Source organism: Gadus chalcogrammus, chromosome 1 (genome assembly GCF_026213295.1).
Source record: "Gadus chalcogrammus isolate NIFS_2021 chromosome 1, NIFS_Gcha_1.0, whole genome shotgun sequence".
In the NCBI taxonomy this organism is placed as follows: Eukaryota; Metazoa; Chordata; class Actinopteri; order Gadiformes; family Gadidae; genus Gadus; species Gadus chalcogrammus.
The window spans coordinates 25081795-25108372 of NC_079412.1; the positions used below are offsets into that span (position 1 = coordinate 25081795).

General features: G+C 43.3%; 3 protein-coding genes across 8 annotated transcripts in view; all 3 read right to left on the reverse strand.

Moving 5' to 3' along the window:
- The window catches only part of acot7 (acyl-CoA thioesterase 7), a 43032-nt gene extending 33597 nt beyond the window's left edge, over positions 1–9435 (reverse strand). For 2 of the 6 annotated variants that reach the window (XM_056597773.1, XM_056597764.1), the window contains exons 1-3: positions 8818–9113; positions 5075–5192; positions 3402–3558 (exon numbers count right to left, since the gene is read on the reverse strand). In XM_056597773.1, coding sequence (XP_056453748.1) covers positions 3402–3558; positions 5075–5192; positions 8818–8867 — 325 coding nt within the window. In that variant the 5' untranslated portion in view covers positions 8868–9113. Of the gene's footprint in view, positions 1–3401; positions 3559–5074; positions 5193–6096; positions 6531–7261; positions 7548–8817; positions 9114–9402 lie in introns of those variants that run through there. The other 4 variants (XM_056597780.1, XM_056597755.1, XM_056597740.1 and 1 more) reach the window with 4 other exon arrangements.
- A 1481-nt stretch (positions 9436–10916) lies between these two features.
- On the reverse strand, positions 10917–11849 carry LOC130388353 (transcription factor HES-2-like). Its single transcript, XM_056597823.1, has 4 exons — positions 11760–11849; positions 11553–11648; positions 11349–11436; positions 10917–11233 (listed from the first exon to the last, which is right to left on the reverse strand). The coding sequence occupies exons 1-4, from the start codon at positions 11847–11849 to the stop codon at positions 10917–10919; spliced, it is 591 nt and encodes a 196-aa protein (XP_056453798.1).
- A 5138-nt stretch (positions 11850–16987) lies between these two features.
- LOC130388336 (transcription factor HES-2-like) lies at positions 16988–17846 on the reverse strand. The gene is made up of 3 exons (XM_056597799.1): positions 17757–17846; positions 17448–17631; positions 16988–17331 (listed from the first exon to the last, which is right to left on the reverse strand). The coding sequence occupies exons 1-3, from the start codon at positions 17844–17846 to the stop codon at positions 16988–16990; spliced, it is 618 nt and encodes a 205-aa protein (XP_056453774.1).
- Positions 17847–26578: the final 8732 nt, after the last annotated feature.

The following is a 26578-nucleotide window of genomic DNA, read 5'->3' on the forward strand; positions in this document are numbered from 1 at the left end:
ACCTCCTCCCAAGCTTATGCTGTCTAGCACACACAGATATCTTCAGTCCGGTCGGCAATAGAACCACTCATTGGAACGCAGCCCGGGTCTCGTAGGAAGCCTCGGTGAGTGGAACGGCCTACAGAAGTACTGTTGGAATGCAGCCCGGGTCTGACTGGGCCACAGTCAGAGTGTGAGACCGGACACTAACCCAACATGACAGAACAAACCGACGTCAGCTGATGTTAACCTCTCCTTCCCGTGCGCCTCCGCTGCTGGGGAACTTTAAAGGGCCAAACGCATCATGCGCTCCAGCGGCACTCGTGCACATACCTGCCCGTGCATACGTGCACATACCTGCAGACACGCGCACAGCACACCCACATGCACCCGTGCACACAGTCGCAGACGTGCACATGGGCACGTCCCTGTAGACATGCACACGTGCACAGACACACAAGCCGACGGCACAAGTCCCGCACCCGCAGACGTGCACACGTCTTCAGATGCGCACGCATGCACACACCTGCAGAAGTGCACACACAGACAGACGTGCAGACATGCCCGTGTGCACACACTTGCAGACGTGCACACACAGACACACCTGCAGACGTGCACACACCTGAGACCAGACCATCAGTTGGCATGGCGATATAGCGATGATGGAAAATATGAGAGCGGGGAATCCCCCCGGGAATCGGGTTCTCGGAACGTTGGCTTTTCCCAGTCTTAAAGGCTAGGTTACGGTAAACTGATCCGCTGTCCGGCCTTATCGGAACTATCCATGCAGCTTCCTGATTGGTCGATATTATCCCGATCACTGATGAAATCTCCAATAACTATAGTGATGACCCACACAGACCCACGCACTCACGATGATTATGTGCACACTGTAGGTGTTACCCTGAGTTACAAGCTGCTGGAAAAAAACACAATGAATCAATGAAGAGAAGAGACAGGAAATAGAAATTCTGATTGATTAAAGCTTACAACACCCCATTCACCATTCTGCAGGCCAATGTCACTCTTTGTCTTTTTCTCACTGGTGCCAGAAGCACACTCTTCCCCACTTGCTTTATTTCATCAAAAATGTTATATAACGACTAAATGAATAATTGAAAAGCTACCACCAAAAGCCACTCAAATGTAGCAATCTGGGTGACCAACACAGGGTGACCAGTGTATCATCCTTCACATAGCCCCCCCCCCCCTGTTTTCCCCCCGGCCTCCCTCCCTTCCATCCCCACTTTCGGTGATCCCCCCCCTTCACGAAGGACCCCTGTGTTGAGGGCTGTCCGTGGAGGTGGCCGTTTAAATTTTTGCTCTCCACCTGTCATGTCACATCTGTGCACTCAGCGACCGACCGGCCCACCGGCCACGCAACCAGGCAACCAGGACAAGGCTGTTGCCAGGGCAACGGTCGCCTAGGGGATTCCTCTTTGTTTCTCACACCTTTTTTCTCCCCTCTCTCTCTCTCTCTCTCTCTCTCTCTCTCTCTCTCTCTCTCTCTCTCTCTCTCTCTCTCTCTCTCTCTCTCTCTCTCTCTCTCTCTCTCTCTCTCTCTCTCTCTCTCTCTCTCTCTCTCTCTCTCTCTCTCTCCTTCTCCCTCCCCTCTCTCGCTCATCAAAGTATTACTGGTACGTGAACGTTAATAAATGAGCTACTGCTTAATGGTTCAGAGCATAAGGAGCGCGTCTGTCTGTGTGTCTGTGTTTAATGTGTGTGCATGCGTGCTTAAGTGCACACACTATCAATAATTTGAGAGATGCTGTCTGCCAATGTTCGGTCCCTTTCCATTTGCTCTCAGGAAACTCACACTAACTCTGAGTCAGCTCATTGACACGCTTGCAAAGCAATACGTGCACGGCACGCACACATTGCTAAGCCAAAGATAATCAGCCCCGGTAACCAATGAGAATTATCCTCAGCGTGACAAAGGCCACGGTGATTACCGCATTGTTGCTTGTAGTTGTTGCACTCCAGTCAAGGCTTGTAAAACAGTGACTCATTAAGGGGTGGGGGGTGGGGTTGTGTAGGAGGGTTGAAAAAGCTTTCAACCGCTGCAGCGCCTTAAGTCCTATGCTGCCATCTAGTGGTGAAAATAAATATAGCCCTTTGACCCCATTAACCTTCTCTTGGACACAACAAGAGCAAGGTAATAAGTGATCATGGTTAGACTGTTGTTTTATCAATTGGTTGCAGTGTCAAGGAATAATAAGGATTTTGGAAGGCATGTATAGATAATAGAGGTGGTTTGCAGATCAGGCCATACTAGTGGAGCGAACATGAGATGGAGGGCAGAAAGTGTTCACGGGCTAGACATACACTAAGTAAGTTGTAGTAAGTTGAGATACATGTTCCTTGGAGGTTCATGGTGTGTTCAAGCTTTATGTTTTGATGATACAAGGGTTTCTAGCAAAGTTAATAAGGCTTGTTCTGCCGGGTTAACGGTAGTAAAACCCATTTACATTTAGGGCATTTAGCAGACGCTTTTATCCACAGCGACTTACAATAAGTACATAAGTACAACCCATTCTTAGCATAATGACTTGGGAGCAGTTTTAAAAGGAAACCTAAAAGGATACACTAGTTGCCAATTTGTGAACCCAACCAAAACGTGATATGCCACCAGGCTTTTGATAGCTCTAATTTGATGATCATGATAATTCACTATGTCGAGTGAATCAATAGCGGGTAGAGCGTTAATATCGTGTGATGAATCCTTTTTCAAATACGGCTTGATTCCAAATTGAGTTAATTTTTTCTCGTATCACTCCCACAAATTTGGTTCCACACTGTTTACAGAATCAACTACAGGGTCATCTCCTAGCCTGAAGCCTTGGAAGCCCGTATGATTCCGTGTGCGTTACAGAACGTGAGAATGTGAGCTATGTAACATGGCTGCATGCTTGTGTGGGAGGTATGTCAAAGGAGTGTTTGTGCTCGTGTTTTAGTTGATGGATGGTGATTGTATATCCGTTCATCTTATCTATGCTGGCATCACAGCAGAAGTAGGGTAAGGGTGAACCTGTCTAGAAACAATGATAATTGTATAATTTCATCAAATAAAACACAGCTTTGAATCACCTTGTTAATGAGAAGGGTTGACTCACATTTGTATTTTACATTTAGGGCATATAGCAGAGGCTTTGGATAAAAGTGCCTGCTAAATGCCTTAAAGGTCCCATGGCATGCTACTTTATGGATGCTTTAATATAGATATTAGTAGGCCCAAAACACAGTATTTGAAGACGTTCCCTGAAATTCAGCCGTGGTGCAGAATTACACCAGGACATTGGTTAAGACTCTCACACAGACCATCCGCCATGGTCCTACCAGTCATCGGAAGTGATCTTTAGCCATGTGGACGCCTCTCAGTCACTCCGTCAAACATGCCATCGATGACCGTCCTTCTCCCTTACCTGTGAGGACGTTCTCGGACATGACGTGGACCTGGACCTCCACCGAATGCTCGGAGGTGTAGGTGATCTCTGCACACACGTGGGCCACCTCTCCGATGAACATCGGCGACAGGAACTCCGTCTTCTCCACCCGCCCCAGCACGGCAACGCAGCGGTCCTGAGGCAGAGAGGACAGGGCGGACACACCGTGAAGACGACGACGAGCGATGGGGTGTACGGAGGCTAGGCCTACCGATGGATGTGGCAAGGCATCGTTATTTATGTAGCACCCCTCATACACAAAGGATATTCTTAGTCCTTTACATACGCAGGAATCACATTTGAAAGGACAATCGTTTAAAGACAAACCTAAAATAAAACAATTAGGTCAAGAGTACGTATATGCCAGCCACAGAGCGGACGTTACTTTTTTCTTTCATGAAAAGTAACGCCAAACAGAAAAGTTTGAGCCCTGATTTAATAGTATATGTTTGTCTTCTTCGGGCTGGCCAACATGAAAACATTGCTGAAGTGAAGAAAGCGAAGTTGAAGTTGTTTGAAATTATTATGAGGGCTATTGAGGGAAAATGCTAGGAAAAAGAAAGCATGATGAACACACTTTAGTTACTGTGTCTCCAAATGACTAGATTCAATCTACTTAAATATACTTTGCATGAGTTCATGTTTGTATATGGACCTATCCCTTCAAGGTTCATAAATGTACAATGTACATCAGTAAATGCAGGTAGGTAAAATGTAGGTAAAAGGTGAACTTGGGTGTGATGGGAAGTAGCATCAGACATGGCACTCCTTTACACTACAGGTATGCACAAGATAAGAATAAGCTAAATCGTGCAATAAGCTCGTGTGTGCAGTACTTAATGTGTTTGCTTTCCAATATAAGCACAAAGTTCACAGCTATAACACTCCTACCACCATCATAAAATGACTACCTGATATTAACTAAAAACACCACCACTACCTTATACTACTAGCACCACCACCAACACTACCACCATCACTACCTGCAACCATCACCACCACCACCACCACCACCGCCACCACCAACACCACCTAGTAACACCAACACCACCACCACCACCTAATACTACTAGCCCAACCACCCCCTACCACCATCACTCCCTTATACTACCACTACTACCACAACCTACAAACACCACCTCCACCACCACATAATACCCATCACTACCTAATACTACCAGCACCACCACCACCACCACTATCACTACATACTACCACCACCACCTAGTAACAACACCACCACCAGCACTTCCTAATACAATTAGTAACACCACCACCACCACTACCACCACCATTACCTAATACTACCACCACCGCCACAACCTACTAACACCACAACCACCATCACATACTACCACCATCTCCACTATAAACAACATCACAACCTAATACTACCACTAGCACAACCTAATACTATTAGCACCACCCCTACCTCCATCACTAACTAATGCTATTACCAACACCACCACCTTGTACTACCACCATCACTACCTAATGCTATTACCAACACCACCACCTTATACTACCACCATCACTACCTAATGCTATTACCAACACCACCACCTTATACTACCACCACCATCACCATCTCTCCTTGCCTTGCCTAAGTATACTCTAAATCGAGAGCATACAACAGACAGAGATATCCTCACCCCATCCTGCGTGTTGCAGTGGCGCGTGCTGATGATGCCCCCGGCTTCCTCGATCATCCTCAGGATCGTGCCGCCGTGCACGCTGCCGAAGATGTTTGCATCGTCCGGTCGCATGAGCCTAGCGGACAACAATAACAGTAGGGCATGGTGAACGCCACGGCGTCTTGCCCGATGTTACACCTCGATGCGTAATCACATGTTAAGCCTGCGCTATAGTATCTAGGTTTGGTATTTTTATTTATTTGTATGGTAAGAATATGTAAACAACACATAGTCGATGCATTAGCATCACACAGCTATATATTAGGTAAGAATAAGCATAACACAGCGAAGATACATACTATTGGTCTGTTGCTCCCTTGACCTTTGACCCTTGGTTTGAGGCAAAATACACATGAATTTGAAGAACAGTGAGAGTTCAACTTTTGCACTTAGTTTAAACAGCAGGTCACATATCTCTTCAAGTGTCTGTGGTATTGTGTCATGTATCAGACACATCATACATATCAGAGCAGCTACAAACAAAAGTAAACTTGATGCACCAACAGTTCATGAAAACAACTGGAGAGTATGCAGAGTAGCTGCCGGGATCCGAACAGGTTGAGTAGTAGTGCAGATAGGTTACCAGAACCAGATATGTTGACTGGGAGTGCTAGAACACAAGTATCCCTTTGTCTCATTTATTACAGTGCCATTCATTCCTTTACTGTTCTGACGCCTCAACTGAAACCAACAAAAGAAGATCAGAGGTCGATGTTATCATCAGACTACAATGTACTGCTTCATTGTGAATCTCTCTTTCTGTGTATGTGTGCCTGCATTGTATGTACGTCTGCCTGTCTGTCTGTCTCTCTGTCTGTCTGTACTGTATGTGTACATTTGTCAGTCTGTGTGTGTATGAACTTGTGTGTATGCGTGTCTGTGTCTGTCGGTGTGTGTCTGTAATGTATATCTGCATTTATCTGTGTCTGTGTGCATTAATGTTCTTACGCACTGTTGATGTGCGAGTGTGTGTGAGCTACCTGCTGAGCTGGTGTCTGGTCCCCAGATGGGGGTCGCTTCCCTGTTCCTGATACATCTCCCTACTCAGTTTTCTGATGAGGACTTGTTGCCGTTCATTATGCAATCTGCGCTCCTCAATCATCCGTCTAGTGCCCCGTGGCATAAAGCAATTCATCCTCGGTCTCTCTGTCTCTCCAGTCCCGGTGACTGTAGGTGACTCTCTCGCTAGGCCGTCTCCCCTCTGTGTGTGAGTGTCACAAAGCAACATCCACATTCATGTTTCAGGAGTACGAAAACATTATGTTCTCAACCACAACAAAACGTTGACTCCGCCTCCGGAGCCATCCCTACTATGATACGCCGGTTGAACAAGGACATCTGTCAGCGCAGCGCGGTTGCCATGGGAACGGGGCCACAGCTACCAGTTGCCTCTTAGGATGTAGGCAGTAGGTAGCGGCCTAGCAGGCTGTTATTAATACGAGAAGGCACTGTGCTGTTTGACCTGCGCTGATAAGCACTTTGTCAGCGCAACGTGCTAGCTGAGCCGTAATGTAAACTGCCCTTTTTTTTTCTATTTTACTTCAACAGTTCCATGGTTTTACCATGTCAAGTAACAAGCCACATATGAAGAAATTGTCATTTGTATGCCTGTGAATTAGTATTTTCTTAGCTATAAAAACATAGCTATAAAACAAAGAGGTATTGGCCAGGTTAGGCTCAGATGGTGAAACGCCATGGTAACTGAACCGAGAGAAGTTTTAGGTATCGGAAACCGAAATATTCTGGCATTCACTGAATTCTCACCCCGTTAACCTGAAAACAAGCTCCTTGAAACTCAGCTCAACATACAGGTTTCTGCTTTGAGAATGGAATGTGTCATCATGTCAAAACATGCGGTCATAATCATATAGTACTTTTCAAAGTCCAGAAAATGTATTTATTACAAGATTATAACCTTAAAAAAAGGAAAATTTAATTGCGTATTTTGAATTGATCCAGCTAATACATCTTACAACTTGTACATGAAGGTATATAATATATAAATAATAAATAAAAACTAAACTACTTCAACCTTTTTAACCCCCTAATAATTTGTAATATTCCAATTCATTATAAAATTTGATTATCTTCCTAGATATATTTTAATCTGCATAAACACACAACAATAAAGACAACCACTGGTACCTGTGAGGAAAATAGCCAGGGAAAAGATGGGACGATTTGAACAACCTCATAATAGTCCATCTCGTCGGAAGAGCAGTAGAAATTCTGGTCCCAAAGGTGAACATGTTGACGGCAGGATCCGTTGGTGTGAATAAAACTGCTTTATGGTCGATTAGACCCGTACCAGGGATGGAAAAACCACATGTCACCAGGTGCGAAAGGTATGACTAAGACCACAACCCCAGCAACCAAGACAGGCCGTCGCCTTACGCCATTGTTTCAGCTATCTACAAATAGCAGCTTTATCTTATTATAATGTGTTTTTGACAGGTACTGTGTAGAACATTTACATTTGTGTTTTCTACTAGCATGTACTCACACACAGTTACTTGACACACATGGATGATAAACACTACGCTTGTACAGTGTCATTTCAGGTTATGGTGGTTTCTTGTTGGCAATGGGCCAATGGGTATTGTAATGTTCAATGGTTAAAGTGGGGGCTGGCCACATAAATACTTTTAAAAGGCTTCAAATCGCTTGGAGACGCAGCCTGTGCTTTGGAGATAGGACTTCTACTGCAGACTGAAGTTATGGATCGCATTGTTAAGTATTTTGTGTTTCTCTCCCAGACTATTGTGTAAAAGGTCTTTCCTCATGCCTCAGTAAAATAATCGGTCGCGTCTGCTGCAGCGGGCGCTCCACCGAAAATCATGTTTAATTTCTGTTTACTTGTAAAGTAAACTAAAGTATTGCTGAATCAATAGATTTGTGCCTCAGCTAAGGCTCTGCACTGACGTCCACATGTTTTATATAGATGACTGTGTCCGGCTCCCAGACATAATCAGGATGTGGTGAGCTGCTAGAGGTGTATATTCTCCAGCCTCTGTTTCTAGGGACATGGCGTCATCACGAATAGCTCCTCCCACTAGCAGCAGACCCCGACCAGGCCGCGTGTTACTGGACGATACGCTATCGGCGTTTTTCATTTCCCAATAAAAAGAAAAATATGAAAAAGTGAAACACCTGATCGACTTTGGTTGACCACATGGTCGAAAGATATTTTCCTCTGTCTTGAATAGCAATAATAGTACTGTCATGGCATTGTCATTCCATACCGTTATTCCAGTCGGTACAGTTTCTTCAAGTGTATAGAGTAGCTATAAAATCTTACTGCAACGGAGACCCTTGCCTTGGCATGACCATGATATTTGTCTATAGCCTAGTTGAATCCTGCTCTACCGGCGAAGCATCGTGATGAGAGTATAACATTCGAGAGGCCACATCCGTTTTATGAATGAATGAATCATACTTCTGCCATTCGCCCCGCGTCGTATTAACGCATAGCCTCAAAGCACTTGATGTGCATAGATGACGTTCATAACCAGATTATCTGGTATTCAGAGCAGGCGTGGCGATGCCTCGGTACCTGGAATGTAGGCTACAACCTACAAGATCTCCCCGGGGATTATGTTATCATAAACCAGTCGGATGACGGCGTTGTTCCCCTGGCTATTCGATTCTTAAAACAACCGGGTTACACGGGAGTTTTAAATAGAAATATGCATACAGCCTACCTGCATAACTGAAGAGAAGACACGGTAAACGCGCACTTGTGTTCGGACATTGTGGCGGTATCTCCTGGCTTGGATGGTTGAGTCTGGGCGCCCAGTTTGCAGTGTAGACAGATGGTACTACAGACCCCAGCTTCGATATGCCGTCTAATAGTAGGATGGCTCTGCACCTCAGGTGTCCTTTGAAAAAACGATGAACAGCCTTCAAATTAAACGGTGTAAATTATGAATTAGAAACAGTAGGACCGGTGTTCTCGCAGAGTCATCGCGTGGGTTGCTGGGATGGTTTAATGTGCCGATCTGCCTATTTCCTGTTCCACTCAACCGGTAGTTTAAAGCTTTCGACGTTACATTTCCCATAGATGGTATTAGTTGTCATTCCGCTTCTTGGTTTACGAATTGCGGGAAAAGAAAAACGTCAGCAACCCCTAGCAGAGAAAACAATTACAATTCTCATTGCGTGGATATCATGTTGTCATGCTAGGAAATGTATGCTAATGTATATTCGTAGCAGTGACAGCAAGGCCTATATAGCATAGGTTGTTGTTGGTTTTGTTATCTATATTAATACATTTTTACGTGGCTTACGTATTCAAAATATTTTCCAGAAGGTTCAGATCAACACAAAGGGATTTCCGTATTTCTTTAAATGCGTCGATGCGAGGCGTGGCCAGTAGAGGGCAGCAGAGACTGTCTGTTTGTGAAGGCGTCTGTTCGACCAATAACTCCATCAGAGTAACGGCTTAAAGCGTGCGACAGGTGCGTCACACAAGTCCCTTTTTCTCAATAAGGATGACCATATAAGGTAATAGTGTTGGTCCATCTCAAACACGTATGCTTGCGAATGAATGCCCCAAAGACACAGAATGAAAAGCAAGGATTTACTACGAAAACGTTTTATTGAAGTAAAATGACATATATACAATGTTTGCAATAAATCGCAAAGACACATCTCAACAGAGACTCAATTATAGGCCTAACAAAAGGAAATGAATTGCCTACAGGGTTTGCCATGAATCGCAAAAACCAACATCTCAAACGAGATATAATAACAATGGGCCTATATTTAATGGGGTTTGCAATGAATCGCAAAGCACACTCATCTCAAACGAGATAAAGTAACAATATATGAACATATATATATATATATATATATATATATATATATATATATATATATATACAAGGTCTGCAATGAATCGCAAAACTCACATCTCAAACGAGATATACTAATAATATAACATATACACAGGGTTTGCAGTGAATTGCAAAACACGCACCAATCTCAAACGAGAGATTTAATAACTATACATTGTTTGCAATAAATCGCAAAAACACTCATCTCAAACGAGATATAATAACCATATATATTATATATACAGGATTTGCAATGAATTGCAAAACACACTAATCTCAAACGAGATACTTAATAACAACATAAAATGTTTGCAATAAATCGCAAAAACACTCATCTCAAACGAGATATAATAACCATATATTATGAAAATACAGGGTTTGCAATACACTGCAAAACACACTCATCTCAAACGAGATACGTAATAACAACATACAATGTTTGCAATAAATCGCAAAAACAGAATAATCTCAAACGAGATATAATAATAAAGCACATGTACAATGTTTGCAATTAATAGCAAAGATAAACACTCATCTCAATTGAGATACTTAATCATAACAATTAATATGTTTACCAATAATTCGCAGGGACGCAGCTTATTGTCAATGAGCTGGACATCCAATAATGCAAATCCATACATAGGATGACCCTCGGGGTCTTACGGGGCGTTTTCCATAGCCCTCATTCATTTTAGTCATTAACGAAGACTAAATACAGAACAGAATAATACATACATGCAGATTTTGAAATAATACGACTGTCTAAACGTGTCAACATGCCGGACAACAGACTCGTGCGCAAAGCGTAAGTATACGATACTCAACTTGGATGTTCACGATGAAATTTCACCGTTTCATCAGATAAAATATACAATATTTTTTCATATTTACAGGGGCTCCATCTCAAAACGGAGTCTACATATCATACAGTTTCAGAACAAAATAAGGTTGAAGTTGCTTCTAGTCTACCAGGGCCTCCACATGTCGGGGCTGGCTGCTTGTGGGGCCGGCTGGGCGCGGTGGTTGAGGTTCGGGGACTGGAGCCCCGCGCGGGGGCCCAAGCTGGATTTGAGGTTCATGAGTCTCTGCTGGATCTGGGGGAGAGCCATGGAGCTCTGGGCACAGCAGTTGCTGCAGGTCGGGGTGATGGGGGCAGAGGAGGACTGCTGGATGAACTGGTTGACGCGCTGGCACGCGCCTTGGTCCATGCTGGTTTGGGGCAGCAGAGCGGACACGCGGTCCAGGCACGCTTTATAGCCTTCTTTGTAGCTGTCAGAGGTACCTGGAGAAACGTGAAAAGAAACCGGTTAGAACTGTCTGATGGATGAATATATAACTTATTGTGATGTGAAGAAAAGATATTAATTAAAAAAAAAAAAAACTTCGCTTAAACATACTTTTTTTGCCGCTCATTGGGATCTCTCCGAGGAACCGAACAGTCATCTCGAGGATGTCTGCCTTCTCGAGCTTTGAGTAGCGGGACTTCTGTTAGGAAAGAGGCGAATCAATGTTAGATAACTATCTTTTATTAAACAGCAGTTTCGGTGAACACGTAGGCTATTGCATCGAATGCATCAGATGAAAGAAGGAGTGTCGCTTACATCTTTGCCCGTAAGGGGGATGATAAGGCTCTTCAAGTTATCCAGGCTGTCGTTGATGCGAGCGCGCCGGCGTTTCTCCATCAACGGTTTCATGGTCTGAGGAAAAGTAAAAATGATTACAATCACAGGATAACCAACGCAACACAAATACATGTTATGATGTGGACTATCTCCCATCTCCGTGTCAAACGTTGTTCCTTCTCTTACCTTTCTGAGCTCCAGCGCTTCCTTTCTCTTAGCCACGGTCAGCCGTGGAGAGAACGAGTGGCTGTTTACGCAGGTCATGTTTGGAGACATTGTGCTCTGGTTCTTTGTCTTAGGTGGAGGGTGTGTGGAGAGAGGACGTTGTAGTAGAAGTGTGTCTCTCTCCATCACGGCGCGCGGTATTTATGCAGGTCCGTGGCGTCGGTGTCGTGCGTCACGGCTACGCCCCCAAGCCGAATCAAAGTGTTCTGAAACCCAGACCTGTCGATGGAAAACAACAGGAAAGCATCACATTTAGTGAGACTACCATCTGTGCTCATGTTTTATACAAGCGTGACAGCTACAGTGCGTTGGTAAGGTATGATCCATGCCCACGGCGTCTATGGTCTTCGTTAAGTTGCCCCAGACGTGTGTGTGAGAGCGTGTGTGTGCGTAAAGACGCGTTCCAAAGCCAATTACGCTTGATTAGAATGCTAGCCTTAAACACATATTCTTTATCAGAGTGACTGCTAAATATCCACTTCTTTGTATTGTATTGTTTATTATTATTTGGTTAAAAAAATACCCATTGAGATACATTTAGGAGGTATGTAGTTAACCTTATGCATATCCTCGTTATAAATGCAACATGAAATGTTTTCAATAAACACAAAATGGTTTTATGTATTATGCATCTAAAATATTCCACTTTTTAAAAACACAATCACATTTTTTCAATACCCAACGGTCAATTGTTGCCACCCATTAAGGTTAAACGTTATGTTATATGTTTTATGTACATGAATGAATGTGTTTGGGTATGTTTACGATGTAAACACACATACCAAACATAACGAACACTACAATAATATATATGGCTTTAAGAAAAGTAGGCTGCAATACATCCAACGCTGGCATAGGGGTCGGGCTTGGGTTTATGGAAAAGTCCAGACCACGAAATCTAGCCAATTGCAGTCACATGGATACCCAAGCCACGCTACTTTCAAATAACATCTGCTCATAGCTTCTGAAAACAATAGTTTTGCATATTGGGCGTTTTTTAAGGACCTACTGGATGTACCAAGTCTGCCTGAACGGTCTTTTCTATTAATGCTGATCTTTTAAAATCACCATTCAACAGCCATTTCAAAAGTCCATATATTTGATCGGGGTTGAACAAGGAACGTGCCAACATTAGGTTTATAAACATTTGTATACACAATAATACAACGTGTTTTAGTATTGTGTCTATTCAAATAAGAAAACGGCCGTTTTCCTTTTCCCTTCTTTCGTTGTATCGTGGTATTTTACCTGAAACTCCTAATAGCTTATGGATCCGTTAGGTTTATTATTTAGAATGCGTCTTGCATTTACGAATTCAAATTTTTAAACCTTAACCATCTGGGAAGATTTGAAATGCGATCAAAAACCATGGGAACTCATGGGAACCACGCGCGCAGCACGCGCCACGGAGACCAGATGGCTGTCTGTTACCGAGATCTGGCATGTGCCCCCCGCCTCCTCCTCCACGGTCACCAGCATCTACAACGACCATATCCACTGCCCCCACCCGCCCCCTCCGTTTTGACATTATTTAAATGACCCCATCCCCCAAATACACACCCACCCTCACCTAACACACACCCCAAACACACGCAGCCTCCTCCGTACACATTTACGCACGCTTTTACGCACACACAAGCGCACACACACACACACACACACACACACACACGCACACGCACACGCACACGCACACGCACACGCACACACACACACACACACACACACACACACAATCAACACAATCCAATTTAGGTGTATAACACATGATCCCCCAAACATTTGTTTGGCGTCCTCTCTCAACTCGTCGATGGTGCTGTCGTCTGACCAATAGAATCAGAGCCTTTCTGCGTTTAAATGCCCCTCAGGTTGTGTGATGATGCTTTGTCTACTCTTTCAAGCGTCCACGCCATGCCAGGCTTATTTACCCGTCTCCATGGTGTTGTGACGAGACTGAAAACGTAATCTGTTGGTTGGGATGCACCAATGATGAGCTAAACCCGTTTTGGGAACTCTTATATCGTTTCGTTTAATTAAAAACAACAGCCAGGATAAGCATCGACGTCATCGAAGTAATAAACAAGCAAACTGTCTTAAGCCTTTACGCGTTCTTTCCATTCGCGTACAGAGGTCGCTGGACTGCATTTTATATGTTTAATTGTTGGAGCTTATCTTGCCTTCTTAGAACTTTAAATAAACCTGAATAGCGGTTCATAAATCCAGTCCAGTGTGTCAGGCTAGCCGGCACCGGCAGAAGTATTTACCGAAGGCTGCTTTTGGCTGCGGAACAAAGCGCTGCCCTGTAAGTGATATGCACACTTGCTGCACGCGCCCCAAACGCCAACCCCCCTGGGAGGAAAGTGGGGAGGGCAAGGGGGGAGGGGGCTATCATTAAAAATTGTGTCGGGAGAATCCAGAACTCTTCAGCCTTGGGCTTACGGTTAAGGTCTCCCTTTGTTTTGCAAGCTATGTTGGCGTGGGTAACCCATCTGTGCAGAATGGACGGTCCCTGTGTATGAACCGAAACATGGGTCGGGTTGCTGTGGGAGAAGCATTTCTTCTGCTGACTAGGACAAATTATAGGTTAATGTGGATGCTAAAGGATGAGTCGGAGCTTCAGCGTTGTGTGCGTAAAGACAGCGCGTAAACCTCCGTAGCCATAAACAATGACATACAATATACAACACACATTAACCACAACCTAGTTGTCCGAGTCTAGGTTTTACGAATAGGCAAATTAAAAGCAAAGACGTTTGCCGTCCATTGTATTAGGACTGAAGTTCAGAAACATTTATCACAAAAACAGAAAAAAAATCCTGGGCCTATACACGTTATTGCAGTGACATGGATTTTTTAAATCCTTAAACAAACATAAATGTAGACCTGGAACGAAAACCTGTAAATCCTAACATAAAGTCATGGATTAAAGAGTTATTTTATTATATTTCATATTCCACATCCGGCTCGAGGAGTGTTAGCATGAAATGAACCATGCATGGTATTTTCGTGACGGAGCTTTGAGCCCATGGGCTCAAAGCTCCGTCACGAAAATATACTGTCGAAAGTTTAATCTGAAGGTTTGAGAACCTCTGTAGATATATAAAGGCGCCCATAAAAAGGCGGGAAGACCCTCCCGTCTTATCACTGGGAACCACATGCGCCCAGCCGCCAACCTTAGGGACGCTCGCGCTCAGGGGTTTGGTTGGAGGCGCCGGGCAACTCGGGACATGGCTTCTTGTTTGCTTGACAATACAAAAATAACCCGAAACCAGTTTAACTTTGTCCACATTTGGCGGTCCTTTAATCGCACGGTCAAACGTTATTCACACACACACACGCACACACGCACACACACGCACACACACGCACACTTCTAGTATAGTGGCTACCCACTATACCATAGATTGTACTTGATAATGAGCAATATTAAAATGTATGGGGGACGTTAAACTTCCACTACCCTGCATCTGTTGTTAATTTCTTCATGTTATAATATTTACCTGATATATTTGTCTGAGCAGCAATCTTAAGACATTCAAGAAATGTGTGAAATGTTCCCTTCTGGTGTGTCAGATCTGTTCCATGTCCGGATACAATCGGTGGGTAATGGTTTACTTTGTAAACAGGGCTGTCAAACTGTTTAAGAATAACTATAAGGTTCATGAGTTACGGAAGGAATATGCCAATCAAACTCGAATATGAAGATGAAGTCATTCAGCTTTTGATGTATTAGGATATTTCTTATATCTGTAATACTTTCACTTGAGTTGCACAAGCCAACGTGTTGCTTTATTGGTGTGTAATGGGGCTGATCGCGTGGCTGGTGTGTATCTGTCATAACGTTTCACATTGGAGGTATCAGCAGTGACTCTAACAGAATAATGCATGTTTGTTTCTATGGGGATGAAACTAATACATGCGACTGATGAAAAGTGTATTTGATGGTGTTGAATAAGAAGGAGAAGAAGAAAAAAACGAGGTGGTGGTTGATGATGATGATGACGATAATGATGGTGGTGACGAAGACGATGATCAGGAGGATGATGATGAAGGATGATAATGATGATACCATGTATGATATGATGATATGATAACATGGTTGGAGTATGATATCATATATGATATCATATGATGATGTTATAAGTCAGTAGGCTTGTGTAATTACACTGTAACATGGATAGGCCTACTGTGTAATGTAAAGTGCATCAAAAACGTGTTTAAAACGAAATGAATGTCTAGTAATGTTGATGCCATCATTTATATGGACCTTCATGTTTATAAACGTTGTTAAGAGAGTTACGCCACGTGGCAGGGCTTCTTGTTTTATTACTATGACTTCGAGTGTCAATAATCTTTAATGTGTTTCCACACCAAAGCTCCGTTGACGAAGACGTCCCCAAATAATGGCTGATATATTGTAAGGGAGTGTCAGCGTGTGGCCCATCACCCTCAACCCATCCAAACCGCCCGACTGTTTCCCACGAATTTGGCGGCAAGTCCAGCGAGGCGCCCCGCTGGCAACAATAGGCCAGCTGCCTGCACTGATGATGAATGGAACAAGACTGGGGACGTTGCGCGGTCTTTTAGGTCATTCTATTCTATGGCTGCTGATGTTGGTGTTTTATTGGCATGGGGGGCTTTACATCATACAGGCTGCAATTAGCAAATGTGTGGACTGAAAGAGGAAGTAACACAATGCATCAAACACGGTTCGAGTACGTTTGTAGTTGTTTTTATTGAGGAACAGCCGTCAATGACACAAACAAACAACGCGCTCTCAGACACAATTTTTGGTTTTACAAATTGTCAATAAATAAAAAATAATAATGTTTAACACATAGTGTTTACAGACCATTCTTTTGCACAGACCAGTTACCTTAAGTCCACAGTGCAAACCTCATATTAATTAACCCTTTGGGTTTTACAAAACTGTTGTCTACAACCCATATCTCTGAAACCCCAAAGATGATTGCATCTTACAAAGTCAATAGACTTTACCGTTTTATATCAAGATCTGTGCTCATTTGTCTTCTGTAAGTAAACGCGTGACGAGCCAAATGCCGAACTTCTCCACCTTCTTCTGCGTAATAACCACACGGCTAATACATGGCTTGAGTAGCCTAATACTTCATAGTCGAGATAAATAAATATACAAATAAATATATACAAACAACAAACGTGTTCCTAGTCTACCAGGGCCTCCACATGTCGGGGCTGGCTGCCTGTTGGGCCGGCGGGGCTCTGTTGGGAGCCACGCCGTTGTTGGCGTGGTTGTTGTGGTTCGGGGACTGGAGCCCAGCGCGGTGGCCCAAGCTGGATTTGAGGTTCATGAGTCTCTGTTGGATCTGTGGGAGAGCCATGGAGCTCTGGGCGCAGCAGTTCCTGCAGGTCGGGGTGATGGGGGCAGAGGAGGACTGCTGGATGAACTGGTTGACGCGCTGGCACGCGCCTTGGTCCATGCTGGTTTGGGGCAGCAGAGCGGACACGCGGTCCAGGCACGCTTTGTAGCCTTCTTTGTAGCTGTCAGAGGAATCTGGTGGAGGAAAAGGTAAAAACGCAACGTTAGGAACTGTATACTTGTGGTTAACGAACAAGCATTGCGATGTAGAAGTTTACGCGAGGTATATTGCGCCATAGAATGAAACTCACTTTTGACAGGGCTGGAGGGGAGCTCTCTGAGGAAACGAACGGTCATCTCGAGGATGTCGGCTTTCTCCAGTTTGGAGTAGCGCGCGTTGTCCTTTCCAACCAGCGGCAGGATGAGGGTCTTCAGACTGCCGAGGCTGTCGTTGATTCGGGCGCGCCTTTTCTTTTCGAGCAACGGTTTGAGCGTCTAGAGAGAAGGAAAGAAGAAGAAAGCATCGTTAGTCAAATGTTCCGAGGATACACGTTTCAATAAAACAGGACAACTTTAGACACACCACTTTTTTTGTGTGTGGTTGGTTTTTCTATCCGTACCTTTCTCAGTTCGTTGGCTTGTTTCCTCTGGGCCACGGTGGACCGCGCAGGGAGAGGTTGGCTGGCCTCTGGGGCGATGCTGGAAGTCATGTCGCTTGGTAGTGTTTGTGTTTAGTTCGGGGGAGAGAGAGAGAGAGCTGCTCTGCTCTAGGAAGGATTTGAGTTGAAGTGTGGAGAACAGCCCGGAGCGCGCCCCATTTATATGAGTCCGGCGCGTCGGAGGGGCGGGGCCACAAGCCTATTGTGTCGTTTGACACACCGGAGCGATGCCTCTGGGACTCTGAGGCACCAGCGACACTATCTGCACCATCTGGGGGCGTGGTGGCCCCGCGTCCTGCACTGGCATGCACTCCGACTGCGGAGAGTCTGGCTTGGATGTTGCCCTTGATTGCTTTTTTTAAATTTAGGAGCCCAAATCTCAAGCGACACAGGCGTCAACACCTTATGCAGCTTCTATAAATCCGAGCCAAGTTTAGGCCTGCAATGCAAATGACTACCCAACCCGGTTCTAGTCCGTTTACTGTTCGTGCCAAACTTCGTTGTCTTTAATTTAGGCCTATTATTATTATTTCTCGTTTCTCTTGGTTTATCTTCTATATATAAAAGCTTTTATTCAGTTGCTGATTTCTGCTCCATGCTGTAGCAGCATTACGACCGAGTCAGGTTTAGGAAATATATGAGTATTAGACTAACTACGAAATATAATCCAACTTTTCGAAATGCTACATTTTCTTTAATTGTTTGTCTGTCACTTTAGCATAAACAATTCCGAAAAAAGGTTCCGAGGCACGCAAGTCTTGCGTAGTAGCTCGTCTAATCTTATGCTGCAATTAATGAAGCAGATACCCAAGCCACGCTATGTATGGATTAACATCTGCTTGAGGGTCTTTGTTAGGTGCTCCAGTCGGGACCGGGCTGTTTACCTGGTCAAAGCATCTCAGGTGCAGAGACACGCTTTTTGACAAAGCCTGTGTCTGTTGGATGTTTTATTTGGAATAATTGGACCCCTCATTTATGGAAAAAGTCAATTATAATTAGACAAAACTGAAATCAATTGTTAGGAATACTCAGCTTCTATGTAAAATGCTAAGTCTGTTGTTTGTGTTCATCTTAATGTAGGCCTTCATATGACTATAACTTTAATCTTTAAGCATAAATAATCAAATTGACTGTATTTTACAATTTATTGTAACATGCAGTCATGAAAACGGTTTTATGAATTCAATCCAGCATCGTTCTGCAAACCGAGCTCGTGCGCTGCGCAGCGCTGCCCAGGGACCGGTGGGATTCACGCGTTCGGCACGCGCCAGAGCTGCACAACAGATGGCCCCTGAGGCCCTTCCCCCCTCCCCCTCCCCCTCCCCCTCCAGTCTCGCGCAGTAGCCGCGTGCACTGCAAGGCAGGAAGTTTTTTTATCCACCAGCGGTACAGTCCCGGCTCTCGTTTCGCTCTCCGTCATCGATGGGTTCAGATAGCGTCTTTTTTTTCAAACGGTAAAGCATTGTTACCCTCCCATCTGCATGGAGTCGGGGTGGGGGCAGGGATTTACTGTCGTGCGGGAGGAGCAGATATTAAAAGGGAGCCCAACGTTTTTAGCTAATGTATTGCAGGGGGGGGGGGTTCCAACGCCAAAACCAACAAAGAATGTATAGATTAATAATTTATAATGTCGTTGCGGGGGCTGCAGTATCTGCTTTGCGGCATTGCTTTACGCACCAATAGCAGTGAAAGGCGGGAACGTGTTATACTGTCTAAAAAAAACACCTTCTCCAAAATTTGGGCCGTTTCAACATTTAAAAAATAGAACATAATTCTAAACGGAGGAAGGAAGCCTGGGCTACGATTTGGTACAGGCGTGGATCGTGCGTGGGGGAGGTGCACGTGTGTGTGTGTGTGTGTGTGTGTGTGTGTGTGTGTGTGTGTGTGTGTGTGTGTGTGTGTGTGTGTGTGTGTGTGTGTGTGTGTGTGTGTGTGTGTGTGTGTGTGTGTGTGTGTGTGGGTGTGTGTGTGTGTGTGTGTGTTTTTGTGGTTGTGTTTGTGTGCATGTGTGAGGGGGTGGAGGGGGGGTAGACGTCGTTCCGTCTACAAGCTGCCCTCATTGCCTTGGTGGTTTGAAAAAAGGGGCTCTACACAGATAGGCTGATTTGCACGCGTCCGGCCCCATGGGGGCCCCAAGTAGCCTAACTGCCACGACGTTGAGTCTGAGAACTGGGTGCTCCGAGATAAGACAAAATTAAATTGCGGGCTTCGGTTGGGAGCCTGTGTGTTGGGCATCCATCTGTGCGAGCAGATAGGACAGCAGCCCTTTGTTTGAGGCAACAAGAGTTGTGCCGCAAGTGCATGGGAAGCAGATCCAATGCTTTTTGGGTTGAATAGATACAAAAACGTGGGCCTTTCTCCTTAATGAGAGGCACGAACGGGTTTCGCTAATGTATGTAATGTAATGATCTATGCGGTTTAATTGGAGGGAATTAAGCAGTTGTATGTCAGTCTTCTGGCTCTTCAACTAAATATGATATAAGATATAGGCCCACATTCTCTCAAATACATTTATATTTTCACTATACGACTAAATATGAAAAGGACATTAATGATACAAAATAAAATATGCTAAGCTTCGATTAAATATTGCACTTTATATATAAACAAATCAGGGATGCTTTATTTATTTAAATTGTTGGTTTGTAATGTGTGAACAGCGCATCACTGTTGCTGCAATCTCTTTCTCCTATAGGGTTTCTAAGGAAAAAAACTTGTTGTTTGGTGGCTGGTTGGAGAGTGGCTCGTCTCCAGCCCGCATGTGAACCGCTTCTATAATCAGCATGAGACCGACACGAGCCAACATCATGGAGACAGATGGGGGGTCAAACCCCAATTGCTGAGGCGAATCCATGCGCTGCTGGTGGCTTTGAGTGGTATTTTTGAAGGGGTTGTATTTGGCTGGTTGCGCATGTCTTTTAGCACCCAGACTACAGACCGTCTCATCTGCATTTGACGACAATACACCAAACAATCTTCCATGGCATTTATAGAGTTAAACTGCGTTTGTTAACAAGACATTGAAAACACGATGATCTTGGGATGCCATATGACGCGCAGTTTTAAAATATGTATTTAATGTGGCAAAGTTATAGAATTAAAAAATGGCTTGGTTATGGCTAACAACTTGTTAATGCATGTTGTTATTATAAAATAACATTTTTAAAGAGATATTAATATGCCTATATGGTTATAAAAAAACTATGGTTATAAACCAACTTAGTGCAATATAGATTTATTTATCGAAGCAGAATGCAATAGAGAATGTTAAAATAAAATCTCTAAGAAGCACTGTAAATACATTTAGACCGTCCCTTGGACATATTTATTCTTTAAGCTTCTAAGAAATTATCCCACAAACCTCCCTCTTCTACACGAGGGTTACAGTTTCCTATATGTCAATGTCAGTCATCCCCAAGCCTCTAATCATTTATTGAATACATCTTCCTTTCATGTCGCATTGTGTTTTGTTCAGCTTCAGCAAGTGCACCACCAAATAGCGTTTTCAACATCCTTCATGTTTATTATATTCATAACTATCTACTGTTTATCAAATGTAAGGTAAGGGCATGTGTATACCAATAACATAAACCCACCTTACACTGTGACACAGAGGTGAAGCTTGTGAAGGAGATAACCATCTGTATTCACACTAGCCCGCTAAACATGAAGTTAGTACAGCCGAAAAGTTTTCGATTTGAAACCCAATGTGCATTCCCTGTGTCCTTGAGCAATATGCCTGGCACCTTATTTGGATGGTGTTGATATTCTAGAGGCTAAAATGTCATATTCTGCCAATGTTTCTGATGAATGTAACTAATATAATTAATCCACACGGCCCAGTTTGCTCAGCGCTCAATCGTATTCACTTGTCTGAACTCTGTGTGTTCATCTCTATTCAGTATATACAAGTCATGTTCTAGTTTGTCATCAAGGAATAGGGGGAGTAGTCATCTTGCTCAAGGACATTGGGGTTCGAACTCAGAACCATTTGGCTGAGAGTCAAGTTAAGATCAGCAGTTGCTTTGTTAATCCCAGACGGGAGATTTTGGTGTCACAACAGAAAGTAAAGAACCATAATAGAAGTTTGAAAAGAGCTATAAATGTGACTTCAACTAGGGATGAAACACTAACAAGATTCCTCTGCCTATGGCCTCTTACGGGTCTGCTGTTGTAAAGCACAAGATGATGCCTACACAGAACTGGACAGGGAGTACAGCCAATTCCAGGGGTCTTTTTCTTTGGTTTTGATCCAATAACAACCAGACCCCTTTGGGGTTGATCCAATAACAACCAGACCTCATGTGGGTTGATCCAATAACAACCAGACCTCATTGGGGTTGATCCAATAACAACCAGAACTCATTGGTTTTGGTTCTTATTCGTGTGATGTATATGTGAGCTTCTGTTTCATTCGGCTTGCTGCTGATGGGCCTCTCCAGTCTAAGACAGACTCCATCCCATGTGCGGATTAGTGATGGGTCGTTCGCGACCGAATCAGTTCGAATGGACGAATCTTCAATCAACATGAAACAAACCGAACTGATTCTTCTCTCTCGTTTGTCTCGTTTTCCCGTTCGTCCTCAGACTCGACTCCTCCCAGACCCACTAGTCGCTGACTCGCTGACTCGCTGTTTTTTCGCTGACTGTGAGTGGTGAAGAGGGAAGAGGCTTAGTGAGCGAGCGTACGACAACACGATTCAATATCAGTGAAATGGTAAATCAGTCATCTGTAATCTGCAATCTGTCTTTGTACTTTCTGTGTCATGCCAGATTAATCAAATATTTGAATGTCCCGTCAATCTGTCTCGTTCTTTCATGGTTCGTTCTTCACCTGGGGCCCCCACCATCAGTGCTAAATCAAGTTTATTATCTTGCTGATATGTTAAACATCCAATAATCAACTACAGCCCCCGATCCCGCTGCGTTTGGTTAAAGTTGTAATGTTGTGTTGATCGATGACCGACTTCCACAATCGTTTGAGAATGAGAATGAGGGAGGAGCTGATTCTGACTGACTCAGCTGAGTACCGTTCATTCCATGAATCGATTCACAGCCACCGGAAACTCAACTGAACGAACGAACAGACGAACAAACGATTCTGATCGATTCTTCTTGGCAAACTGACCGACGCAAACTGAATCAAGGAAAATAATCATTAAATCCATCACTAGTGTGGAGCCTAACATAGAAATCAGCACAATGCTTCATTGTGATGTATTTCGAAATTGCAAATCAATAGACATCCAAAGACCGGAAAAAATGCCATCAGCAGACACAAATTATTGTTCCAGTCAGTTGTAGTTTGTCCTGTTTATAGTTGTAAAAGTATAAGCAACCTTGATCCAATTGCTTCATGTGTTATGTAATGGCTTCAAACCTGAATCCTGGAAATGAATCCAGTCTTACATCAGAGATCTTTATCGGACCTCAAAGGGGTTCATAGGTTACCCATTAGAGCTAGAGGATATGAAGATAACTCCAAACGTAGAAGCCTCAAGGGTAAAATATCCTAACCCAAAAGAAAAAAAGAATCAGACATAGAGAAGAGACTCTCGTGAAGGGTCACCCCAACTGCAAAATGAAAGCTGGAAAAACACTTGTCGAACACACCATTTTCTGGTATTTCTGCTTTTGACGTTATTTGATAGGCCCTTTAGTTGATTGTCTGGTAAGAACATGTGAATCAAATAAGGAATGCTGAATTGCACATGTTTTCATATGATGAATGAGAACCTGTGCCGTATCATCCTATATCACCAAAAAAGACATGATGTTATCAAGGCTATGCAACAAGTCTGTTGCCTTAGATTCAATAATGTGTGAGTCATTTGTAGATCCACTGTTTGCCCTTATTCAGGAAATACAGAATCAACACACCTGGTTATAGTGAATATTTGTTCAGTACGTTGATAAGGTGATTATATCATTTTAAAAGTTAGGATGGAATTACTAAGGTGAAGTTGTCCCAGTCTCCCTTCTGCTTTAAAATACATGGAAACACAGGCTATTGTATAAGCTGACATGATAATAGTAAATAGCAAAAAGCGACTCTTCTGCACCCACTCCACAGTGGCGTCCTGTCTACAATCTGCTGCATCATGGTGAGTGGGTGCTCAACATAACATGATGCTGTCTGGACTTTTCCAGATGGGGGAGGTCTTTGTGTGTGTGTGTGTGTGTGTGTGTGTGTGTGTGTGTGTGTGTGTGTGTGTGTGTGTGTGTGTGTGTGTGTGTGTGTGTGTGTGTGTGTGTGTGTGTGTGTGTGTGTGTGTGTGTGTGTGTGTGTGTGTGTGTGTGTGTGTGTGTGTGCGTGCGTTGTGCATGCGTGTGTGTTTCAGATGTGTGTTTGTTGAATGCATGCGGATATCTATGCTTTAAAATGGTTCATTATTGTAGCACATAAAAAGACAAGTACTTTACTCAAAGCATAATGTTGTTAAATGACTGTTAATGTGTCTGAACGATGGCAGGGTTTCCTTCATAAATGAAATCAGACGTTTATTCTGATTTAGTATGAATCATTTTGTAGCCTATTATTGGTGTGATTTGAAGCTATTAAATTGTTAAGTTATAGAAATATTACAACATAATATGTTGTGATAGAAGTTTAAATCACTGTTTAAGTTACTAATGTTAATGTTGAATCGATTTTGTGAAAAATATTGTAGTGGCAAGCAGTAGGCCAACCCAACATGTGGATGTCGAAACCAAACATTACAATCCACCGATGTCTGTGTTCGGTGCCTCCGGGGATGCTGTGATGCAAGATGCAGAGGTCCATAGAACCAGGGCCTATTAGAATGAGTCAACTCGCTTCCCAAGCCTAAAACCACGCTGTTTTCTTCAGGCATCTGGCAATACATGTCAGACATTTTCACTAGCCTTCGTAATAATTGTTTATCACTGCTTTGGCGCGTCTGCCTCGGCGTCCTTTGAAATCAAGCGCAAACAACGCAGATAACTTTGTCTGTCCTTCAGACTGCAATGGGATAGGATTGCTTTAGACTATGCTCTTTACTCTGTGCCAATAGCGGAATTCATCTGTTAGTTATACTAGCTATTCAAATGTATTAAGAGTAATAAAGTATACAATTGTTACAGCTATAGTAATTTGAAGAATTAATAGGAGTTTTGGACGTTGAAATTGAGAAGCATTTTGCGCAATTGAAAAAGAAATCATAGATCGCTCTAATATCAGTTATATTTTTAAAATTGAACACACACACTCAAATCCAATTGGGTTCATAAGTCTTATATATCTTTTGTTTATTTCAACATAGCATCACATGTGATGTTTAAAAACCGATTGCCTCCCCAAAGGATTTGCTATGCTGGAGTCAATGTTTCAAAAAACACAAGACAAATAGGTGCAGATAAATAATCAAGGATCCAATGTAATTGATAACAATAGTGACATATTTTGTTTTGTGTTAGATGTCCTATTGGAAACGCTCCTGTATAGTTGTGGTGTGCTCATTCTGTGCGCAACGGGAATCCCCAGAATGGGAACCGTGCGCCTGCAGGACGCAGGGTTGGGTTGGACGCAGACAATAGGAGATAATCCCAAGGGCAAAAGAGTCAACATTTATGTTTGTATTCCTTCATAATCTTCATGATTTTGGTTATTTGTAGCCTATTATCTGAATAACTTAAGTTTGTCTTGGGTTTTGTTGTTGTTATCTTTTGCATAAAGGCAGGGCTTTTGGATCTCATATTATTATTATTATTATTATTAATAATAACAACTATACTTCATTAAAAAAATAATGCCCTTCTATTCTGTTTTTGTTTATTCATTTTCGAGTAGCAAAGAAGGGGATGCAAAGACAACGCCAGACTAAACATGTCACATGGGTCACACCCTTTGTGACTCTGAAAAACAATCAGACAGGCGACATTTGTAGATTCAGACGGTAAAAACATGTTCACGTAGACAGGATTTGAATGGCTACAAAGCTGCCTACCCAAGCCAAAAGCCAAGCCAAAAGGTAGCCTAGGGTACACATCTGGTGGCGTGACAATGTATTTGGGTTGGCTTAAGTTAGCTGAGGTAAGGGAATAGCGTGGCATAAGGAGAAGCCTGCTCGACCAATGGCAGTCCTTCAACTAAATTCACCTTCTGCCTAATAACAACATCAATCCGCATTTACAACAGCCAATAGGCATTCACAACGTCATGCATTACCATGAAGCGTCGAGAACTGTACAAAACAAATGTTTCTGTTAATCTAAAACATTAATGTATCTTATTTTTCCTCTTTTATTGCCCAGCCATGATATAGGTGGTACTCTGGTCGTAGGTCGCCTGTTTTGGACAGACGGCTTGTTGGCGGGGTTTTTAAATATGGGATTTCCCAAAGGGGGTTCCATTGTGCGAGCATATCAAGGGCACGAGAGCAGCACGAGCCACAAGAACAAAGGCACCAGATGGCTATCCTGACAGGGTCCCAATCATACTTGGAAAGTTCGAGAGGAAAATAGATCATACAATTTGTTAGGGGTAAGTGTGTTAGGGAAGTATGGTTGAGGTGTCGATGTCCAGGCAATGATGTCAATATTTCGTTAACCTTTAAAGTAGTTAGAAGATGGCATTTTATAGTTTATATGTAATCGTTTGCTATATGGCAACAGCTGTAGGCCTTATTCACAAATGACTATGGTTATAATGGATCAAGCTTCCTTTGTGGTCATTGCTGATTTTCACTAAAAATTAAAAAGGTAAATTATATTCTCTTCCGTCTATTAATAGAGCAATACACCTAATGTAATGATTTTCGCAA

Bases quoted from the DNA above. Each gene is read 5' to 3' on its own strand.
- LOC130388336 (XM_056597799.1), bottom strand. From the start codon at position 17,846: ATGACTTCCAGCATCGCCCCAGAGGCCAGCCAACCTCTCCCTGCGCGG. The intron at 17,632-17,756 runs GTACGGATAGAA...CCTTCTCTCTAG, and splicing joins AAGCCAACGAACTGAGAAAG to ACGCTCAAACCGTTGCTCGA. The intron at 17,332-17,447 runs GTGAGTTTCATT...TTCCTCCACCAG, and splicing joins CCCCTCCAGCCCTGTCAAAA to ATTCCTCTGACAGCTACAAA.
- LOC130388353 (XM_056597823.1), bottom strand. From the start codon at position 11,849: ATGTCTCCAAACATGACCTGCGTAAACAGCCACTCGTTCTCTCCACGG. The intron at 11,649-11,759 runs GTAAGAGAAGGA...ACTTTTCCTCAG, and splicing joins AAGCGCTGGAGCTCAGAAAG to ACCATGAAACCGTTGATGGA. The intron at 11,437-11,552 runs GTAAGCGACACT...CTTTCCTAACAG, and splicing joins TCCCCCTTACGGGCAAAGAT to AAGTCCCGCTACTCAAAGCT.